This window comes from Citrus sinensis, chromosome 5 (assembly GCF_022201045.2).
Source record: "Citrus sinensis cultivar Valencia sweet orange chromosome 5, DVS_A1.0, whole genome shotgun sequence".
Classification (NCBI taxonomy): domain Eukaryota; kingdom Viridiplantae; phylum Streptophyta; class Magnoliopsida; order Sapindales; family Rutaceae; genus Citrus; species Citrus sinensis.
Window position 1 is genome coordinate 26,967,398 of NC_068560.1, and position 9,542 is coordinate 26,976,939.

The 9,542-nt window shown below is 36.9% G+C and overlaps 1 protein-coding gene across 2 annotated transcripts; it reads left to right on the plus strand.

Annotated features, from left to right (window-relative positions):
• The first annotated feature begins 1,995 nt into the window (after positions 1-1,995).
• Positions 1,996-8,670, plus strand: LOC102618979 (disease resistance protein At4g27190-like). 2 transcript variants are annotated; one of them, XM_052440645.1, is made up of 5 exons: positions 1,996-5,589; positions 5,711-6,199; positions 6,423-7,256; positions 7,506-7,598; positions 8,029-8,670. In XM_052440645.1, exons 1-4 carry the CDS (start codon positions 2,716-2,718, stop codon positions 7,557-7,559), a joined length of 4,251 nt encoding a protein of 1,416 aa, XP_052296605.1. In that variant the 5' UTR covers positions 1,996-2,715; the 3' UTR covers positions 7,560-7,598; positions 8,029-8,670. The 2 variants fall into 2 exon arrangements, with proteins under 2 accessions (XP_052296605.1, XP_052296604.1); XM_052440644.1 differs by lacking the exon at positions 8,029-8,670 and having other exon boundaries at positions 7,506-7,877.
• Positions 8,671-9,542: the final 872 nt, after the last annotated feature.

The window sequence follows — 9,542 nt, forward strand, 5'->3', positions numbered from 1 at the left end:
CGTACCACAACCCAGACTAGAAGTCCCCGTTCGAATCGGGAGGCAGTAGGTGTAGAGTGCAGACACTTGAGAGTAATGTTACGGGTCCCACCAAAATATAAAATTGATGTTACATCTAATACTAAATATTTCATTTACCCATTCTGAGCCCACTCATGTTTATACATGACTCATTATCGTCAGGAGCTTCCGCAAGGTTTTTGTTCAAAAGTTTCTGTCACTTCATATCAGTGAATTTGTATGTATATAATTTTTTCAAATGTAAAATTTATTATTTAATAACTGAATGCCATGTAAGTCACTTAAAATATAATATACATGCTTTGTTATTTGGAAGTAGAAAAGATAAACGTCTTTTTGATTCTTGTATTTTTTTGTCCTTATATTTTAAAAAATATATAAAGATATTCTTACGATCAGTTTTATTACCGTTATATCTAGATTTTTAAGAAAAAAATATTTTATTGTGTTATAAGTATAAGTCAAAATAAAAGAAAAACTCCAACAAAAAAGTTTACATCTTTTTTTGAAATTGTTACAATCCATCCACATATGTGTGTGGTAGATCTACCGAGTACTAAGTTTTGAAATCTACTTCTAGTAATTTGCAGGAAAAAACCCCACCCTTAGTTAAAAGGAAATAATTTTAACCACAGTGGTGTCTTGCCTTGGGTATTTTTTGAAAACATGGAGACAGACTTTTAGGTCGAAATATAATCAAAGGAGCATTTACAGATATAGAAATTTATTTTTTTATCGAAACTTTTATTTTCTTTGCGTTTTATTTTAGGAGCTAGCAGTATCTAGGCTAGAGATGGCAAAACCCCGGGCCGGGTCCGGGTATTGCCATGACCGGACCCTGCCCGGATGCAACCGGTCCGGGTCCGGGTCCGGGCCGGGTTTTAATCCGGGTACCCGAATTTTATATTTTTTAATATTTTATGTGTATATATTTTTTATTTTTTGATAATTTTATAAGTTTTAAATTTATTTCAATAAAATTTGACATGAAAATATAAACTTTAAGTGTTTAAAACTTTATATATGTATAATAAATAAGTCAAATAAATATAAAATATTTAAAATAATATATATTTTATAATTTTTTTTAATAAAATCCGGGTTCCGGGTTTATCAAGTGATGCCCAAGACCGACCCGGCTTCATACCTTATTACCCGGCCCGCAACACCCGGGTACGGTCCGGGTCCGGACCGGGCGGATATTTTTGCCACCTCTAATCTAGGCCTCTAGTTACATTCGTTTAACTAAATACTCGTCTCAACTAGTCATTAATTAAAAAAAAATTGCAAAAAATGGAACAAAACAAACTTCCAACCCATTCCTTTATTGTTCTGTACGGTTATTGAACAACTTATCAAAATGTGAGAGATAAGAAAAATGTAGCAATAAGAATTTACTAAAACAAGAAATCACCTCATATACTCTGTTTTGTACTTTAGTGTACTCAAATGATATTAGTGAAATTAGCTTCCTTAAGAGCTGGAATTTCCAGGGCTTAATAAAATTCCTAAATAACTGCTATGCTCCACACGGGATCATGATCTTTCTATACTCCATTTTGACGGACGTTGCACCTCAAGTTCCATCGGTTGAATGCAAGCAGGCGTTGCGTCTCTATCTTCATTGCTCTGCTTTAGCTATGCTTCACAACAGTGACAGCACTAATGTTTTTCCTCCATTTGATTACTTTGCGTTGAATCAGGATCTATGTGACCATTTTTAAATCTTTGCGGTTTACATGTACATTTAATTAAGCAAACGATGGGTTTAAGTATCCTTCTCCCGAAAGAAATCTTGTAAAAGCATATGAATTGAGTAGCTGGCATTGGCTGTGTGCAAAAACTAATTGTTTATTAAAAGACTACACTTTCTCCACTTTACTTTGCACTTTGGGGAAGGTTTGGATTTATGCACACATTTCTTTACTTTGCTATACCACACTTTCTCTACTTTACTTCCTCTTTGGGGAAGGTTTGGATTTATGCGCACATTTCTTTACTTTGCTATCTTTGTATTATGCTTCCTTCGAGATTGTTAGTTCAACCCCAAAGAAAAGAGAAGCACCATGAGGTGCAATTCTTGGCTTGTTGAAGTTGCAGAGAATGTCAATTCCTTCAACTCCTGGCAAACCATTATTCTTCAGCCCCTTGAAGCCCTTGCAACCTTTGATCTCAAACAAACTTGCTCCTATTCCAAATTGTGTCATTGTTGTTTTTGTTATTCAGCTTACTTTTGTTCCCTTTTGCCATCAACCCTTTTGCATTTGCAGTTTTGCACTGGATTAATTAAGAAACCTTTGTCTCATTTCAATCTTCTGATCTCAACAACATTACATCTGTTTGTTGTAATATTGTCTACTCGCTGTGTATTGAATAATTCTTTCTCCCTTGTTATCGTGTTCATTAAAAAAAAAAAAAATTGTTAATCGTGTTGTATTTTTTCCCCATCCAAAAACTCATTCTCTTATCTTCGTCTTTGTATCACGAAAATCCTTTGTTACCGCCAGCTTGTTCTGGTCACTTTGTGTTCAATGATTTATTTCGCTTCCTAAGCAATAATTTGTCCAGTTGTTGTCTTGTCTGTTTTATTCATATTTGTTCTGCTTCACACCTAATTACTTCTTAAAACCCCCCCCCCCCCCCCACCCCAAAAAAAAAAAGAAAAGAAAAGAAGAAAGAGCTGAAGGATTGAAGATGGTTGAAATCATTATCAATGTTGTTTTTGAAGTTGCCAAGTGGTTGGCTGCTCCAATTGGACGCCAAGTAAGTTATTTGAGTAAGAGTAACTACACCAGCAGCTTTGAAAATCTCAAGAAAGAAGTCGAGAAGCTGAGGGGTGAAAGAGAGAGCATGCGGCAGAGAGTTGAAGAAGCTGAAAGAAATAGGCAGGAGATTGAAAAGAATGTTGAGAAATGGCTTGAACGAGTGAACAAGATCATTGATGAGACAGTGAAAATTACTGGAGATGAAGAGACAGCCACAAAGCATTGCATTAAGGGCCTGTGTCCTAATCTGAAGACTCGCTATCAGCTTAGCAAGAAGGCAGCAACATTGGTGAAGGATATTGTTGAACTCAGGGAAGAAGCTGCAAAATTTCCGAAAGTCTCCTACCGTACCATTCCGGAGGATATATGGCTCCACTCTATCAAAGGCTACGAGGCCTTTGAATCAAGGTTGTCTACTTTGAAGTCTATTAGAAATGCATTAACTGATCCGAATGTCAGCATCATTGGGGTGTACGGTATGGGCGGCATCGGAAAGACAACACTTGCAAAAGAAGTTGCTCGGCGAGCCAAGGAAGATAACATCTTTGATGCGGTGGCTTTCTCAGAGGTTTCCCAAACTCCAGACATAAAAAATATTCAAGGGGAAATAGCAGAAAAATTGGGCTTGACATTGCGAGAAGAAAGTGAATCTAGAAGAGCGAGCAGTCTGTATGAACGGTTGAAGAAAGAAAAGAAGATCCTTGTCGTTTTGGACAATATATGGGAATCTCTTGATTTGGAGACTACTATTGGAATTCCTTATGGAGATGATCATAAGGGATGTAAAGTGCTGCTGACAACAAGGGATCGTAGTGTACTATTAAGCATGGGTTCCAAAGAAAACTTTCCTATTGGCGTTTTAAATGAAGAAGAAGCTTGGAGGTTGTTTAAGCTGACGGCAGACGATGATGTTGAAAATCGTCGGTTGAAATCTATAGCAACACAGGTAGCCAAGGCATGTGGAGGTTTACCGATTGCCTTAACTACAATAGCAAAGGCACTAAGAAAAAAGAGTGTGCCCGAATGGGAGAATGCCTTGCAAGAACTCCGAAGGCCTTCAATGGAAAGCTTCCAAGGGGTGCCGAAAGAGGCATATTCAACTATTGAGCTAAGTTACAAGTATCTGGAAGGTGAGAAACTTAAGAAAATGTTTCTGCTCTGTAGTCTTATGCCTAATCCCTGTTATACTCTTGACTTGTTGAAATATTGCATGGGTTTGGGTATGTTTCAAAGAGTCCATAAGCTGGAAGATGCACGCACAAAAATGCATGCATGGGTCCATGAACTTGTAGACTCTTGTTTGTTGCTTGTGGATGATAGTGGTGACAATTTTTCCATGCATGATGTTGTTCGCGATGTTGCTATTTCAATTGCATGCCGAGACGAACATACTTTTTTGGTGAGAAATGAGGATGTATGGGATTGGCCAGACGAGGATGAAAAAAAAGAATGCTATGCAATCTCTGTTAGAGATAGTAGCATTCATGAACTTCCTGAAGGATTGAAGTGTCCACAACTTCAATTTCTAACTATCGCAAATTCCAAGGATTCTTTTCTTGAGATAGATGTTCCTGAAGACTTTTTCACTGGAATGAGAAAGCTCCGAGTTGTACATTTCTCTGGAATGCGGTTGGCTTCATTGCCGTATTCAATTGGTCTCCTACAAAATCTGCAAACACTGTGTCTGGAGAGAAGCACGGTTGGAGACATTGCCATTATTGGAAAGTTGAAGAATCTAGAAGTCCTTAGCTTTCTCCAGTCTGATATAGTAATGTTGCCCAAAGAAATAGGTCAGTTAACTAAGCTCAGGTTGTTAGATTTAACCGATTGCTTCAAACTAAAAGTTATTGCAACGAATGTCTTATCAAGCTTGACTCGATTAGAAGCCCTGTATATGCATAACTGCTATGTTGAGTGGGAGGTTGAAACACGCGGTAGTGAAAAAAGGAGTGCAAGCCTTGATGAATTCGTGCGTTTACCTCGGCTGACCACTTTAGAAATAGAAGTTAGAAATGATGATATTTTACCTGAAGGCTTTTTCACTAAAAAGCTGGCAAGGTTCAAAATATCAGTAGGGGATGAATCATTCAGTACTCCCTTTTATTTTGTGGAAAGTTGGTTTAGTAGTCGGCCAAACTTTATGATTGGTAAACATGAGAGTTTAAGAACATTGAAGCTCAAGCTTAGTTCTAAGCCTATTGGCTCGAAGGAATTGCAAGGCGTTAATAATGTTGAATACTTGTGTTTGGACGAGTTGCCAGGCGTCAAGACTGTTCTTTTCGAATTGGACACAAAGGGCTTCTCACAGTTGAAGCATCTCCATATTCAAAACAATCCTGACTTGCTCTGTATCGTTGACTCAAGGGATAGGGAAACTTATGACGCCTTTCCTCTTTTGGAGTCACTTACTCTTCAAAATTTGATTCGCTTGGAGAGGACATGTATGGATCGACTCAAAGTAGAGTCTTTCAATGAACTTAAAATCATTAAGGTGGAAAATTGTGATGAGTTGACTAATATCTTCTGGCTCTCTAATACGAAATGCCTTCACAAACTTGAGAGGATTGCAGTTATTGATTGCAAAAAGATGGAAGAAGTTTTTGCAATTGGTGGAGAAGCTGATGTAGGCAACAAAAATGCAATTGAGAAGATAGAGTTTGCTCAATTAAAATCTTTGAGTCTAGGAATGCTTCCAAAGGTTACAAATTTTTTCCGTGAAGTGAAAACTCCTCCCGCATCACCAAACAGACGAGAGTCGGAGGAGGACGAGCTTGATACTTCGATACAACTTCTCAATGAGAAGGTAGGTTAGCTAACACATTCTTTTCTCTTATCATTTTATTATTTTGAAATGGACGAAGTAAATTTCCGTAAGTGCTTCTCATATGGATATTAATTGTGTCTAACAAGAAATTTATCTTCAGGTAGTGTTGCCTAACTTGGAGGCTTTGGAGCTGCGTGACATTAATATAGACAAGATTTGGCATTACAATGAACTTCCGGCCATGTTTCCTGGCTCTCAAAGTTTAACAAGATTGATCCTCTGGGATTGTAACAAATTAAAATACATATTTTCAGCTACTATGATCCGAAGCTTTGAGCAGCTACAACGCCTGGAGATATCGAATTGCATGGTTTTGCAGGAGATCATCTCCAAAGACAGAGCAGAAGCCGATCAAAGGACCACCCCTTGTTTTGTCTTTCCACGGTTGACCACTTTGATCCTCCTAGGGCTACCAGAACTTAAATGTTTTTACCCTGGAATGCATACTTCGGAATGGCCGGCACTAAAAATATTGAATGTGGTAAGTTGCGGCAAAATAAAGCCGTTCAGTTCAGGATTATCCTTGAATAATGAGAATGATCAACTTGGTATCGCTGCAGCACAGGTGCCCCTCTTCTCGTTCGAAAAGGTATTATAACTTTCACAAAGTTTGAATGCAAATCTTAAGGATACTGATTTAAATTCAATAATGGATGAACTCTATACTTTTGTTTAGAACAAATGCACTACAAATAATGAATATCTGCTCTGAAATTTCGTTGGGCACAACTTAAATAATATCTTATTTTATTAGTTTTCCATGCCTTTTGAACTAAATTGCTTGAGAGAGCATCAAATGATTTTCTTTCCAGATTTTCCCCAACTTGGAGGATCTCGCTTTAAGTGGAGAAGACGTCGAGATGATTTTGATGGGTGATTTCCCACATCACCTCTTTGGCTGTCTTAAGCAAGTAGCTGTTGCTACGGACGAATCAGAGTGCTTTCCACTTGGTTTACTTGAAAGATTTTTAAATATGGAAGATCTCTACCTACGTGCATGTTCATACAAAGAAATATTCTCATCAAATGATGAATACTTGGAGAAAGATGTGCGGAATTTTGCGTTGATAAAACGTTTGCACCTGGTTGAACTTGACGATCTGAAGCACCTGTGGAAACCAAACTCCAAACTGGAACACATTTTGCAGTATCTTGAAAAGTTATTTGTGAGTTATTGTCAAAGTCTGTTAATTCTATTGCCATCAGCATCGATATCTTTCCGGAATCTAACAGAACTGCAAGTTACCAATTGCAAGAAATTGATCAACTTAGTAACGTCCTCCGTAGCAAAAAGTCTAGTGGGACTCCTAATGCTGAATATATATGGATGCCGAGCAATGACAGAGGTGGTCACAGGTGACGAAAATGGAGCAGCAAATCCGAAAGAAGAGATTGTTTTCACCAAATTGAAGAGCATCAGTCTGGTTGATTTAGATAGTCTCACGAGCTTTTGCTCGGCCAATTACACCTTTAATTTCCCATCTTTACAAGATTTAGAGGTGATCGGTTGTCCCAAGATGACGATTTTCACCACAGTAGAATTATGCACGCCGCCCAGAGTAAACGTCTGGTACGGAGAGGGAAATCTATGGCGTTCGGATGATGGTGGCGTTAACACAACCATACAACATTTACATGATGAAAAGGTACGGTTAACTCACTAATACACACCTACCTACCTATCTCCCATGCAAAACTTTTACCTTATAAATTTGCAAATTTTAACAAAATGTGGAAACTGTCCTATTTAACAATGACATTATTTTTAATTATCGCAGAAGTTAGAGAATCACGTTCCATGAAGTGTCAATAAATTCATTAATCATTACTTCAATAAATTTCATAATATAAAAGTTTTGTCAAATTAATGGATGAGATTTTTTTTTTTCTCCCAGCTGTTGGAGGGATCGTCATCTCATATCGCGTACGACTGGATACGTGACATATGAAAAGTGTTCTGATTCTTTCAGCTGGTTACATTCTCCCAGGTGTTTACACATGCTGAGAAGCTTCTCCTTTGCTTTACTTCACTGTGTCACTGCTGCTTTGACAATGTTAGAATAACCATCGTGTTGTTTCCTTCAATTTATCATCTAATAATCAAGAACCATATATCTACACTATAGATAATTAAATTTGTCCTGTAATTTACTATTATTGTGGTTGTTTGTTGTTGTTGAAAAATTTCGGGTATTTTAGATGTGAAACTTACTGTATTATGTATTGTGGGATACACTTTAATTTGATGCTTAATACACGATATCTATTGTGATATGTTATTTTTATTTTGTTTGCTTCTCATCTAACTTTCAAATTTGTTCTGTTTTTTTGAGGTTTCATTTGGTTTACTCCACATCTACCTTTGATAAATTAAAAAGGGAAGGACATAGTACTTATCATAATTTATTGATGACGCAGTACTTGGCTTGGTTGATCTCCTTAAGGACGCGAGATGGCAAGAGGAAAACTTGATTATCAAATAATGAAGCACTGGATTTGTGTTCTCTGTTTCGGACATCTGGAGATTGAGCGGTTTAACTAAGCAGTACTGGATGTGGTTGTTAAATCACAAAGAAGACCTAAATTATGGTCAGTCCATGCTCACATTAAATCAGCTTTAACTAATTTTGGAATGCTAGCATTGGAAATTAAGAAAAACGGATGGAACTTGTACTTATTAGCATACGAGTCCTTCTGTTTCCTTTGTTAGATCATCTCAAGTAAGAAGTGAATTCATAAACTAACTAAAGATGACTACACATGCACTTACTGTCTAGTTATTCCAATGCTTTCGTCTATTAGTCACAATTTTATTGCATGTAATTTGACCAAAATTTACCTCATGGTCAACAGTGGAAGGCAAAAGCTTTAATTTGCAGTTTCACTGACTGAAGCATCTCAGAGAGTAATTCCATTAAGCTCTAGCCAGAGGATTGAACTTTATTACTTTATTATTTAGCGAAAGGTGCGTATGCTGTTACCAACAAAGAAAGCAGTTGCATAAATGTCATGTATAATAACATCTTATTACCTCCCTTTATTTATTTATTTATTTTTTTAATTAACCTACCCATACTAGTGAGTCTGAAATTTAAACTCAGGATCTGATTCTTAGGGTGACCGCTTCTTACCACTAAAATTATTTCGTAATATGTTGTTATTTTGCTTAATTCCTGGAATTATCATCTTGTATGACAGTAAAACATCGATTTTACAGTATTACAGTTCTGATAAAAAGTTTTATGTGAAAAAGAAGATAATTATATAGCACAACTAAGCTAGATCTTGTGCCACTTACATAAACTTGAGACAACCATTCTTAACATTAAAATTTAAGGTCGAGTTAGCCCATGATTCTGTACCAATTATCCACCATTCAGTAGATTACAAATGAACCCCAAACCGAACCTAGAATCTTAGTTCAGTATAAACCGAACCATATGCCACCACTAGCACGTGGCCTCCTTTTAAATGAATTACAAACCTTAAAACATGATCCTTGAAAATGATTTTGAAAACCACCGGCACATATACAATCCTTCTTTTAAAAGGAATTAAATTCACGCGTGTTACGTGGTAAATTTGGAGTCTTTCAGTTGAAAACCAATTAACTAACGTGGTTAATGCCCTTGTTGTTTGGTGGAGTGAGTGAGGGGCTGTGCAAACCAAGCACTTACAAACACTGCCGGAGATCTTCATTTCAGAAACAACAAGGTGTTCAAATGATGATCTAAAATAGTTAATCAAGAATCTGCAAATCAGAACCAAATGATGATTAAACAAAAGCTATCAAAACAAGATCAAAACACCCAAGAATCACATAACACAGCTAATTACGTGGCTCAACTAATTTGCATTAGCTTATTCAAAGAACAAGATCACTTTCTCTTTTCAAAGCTATCTTCCTCTCTCGAATACTCTATATTTCTCTC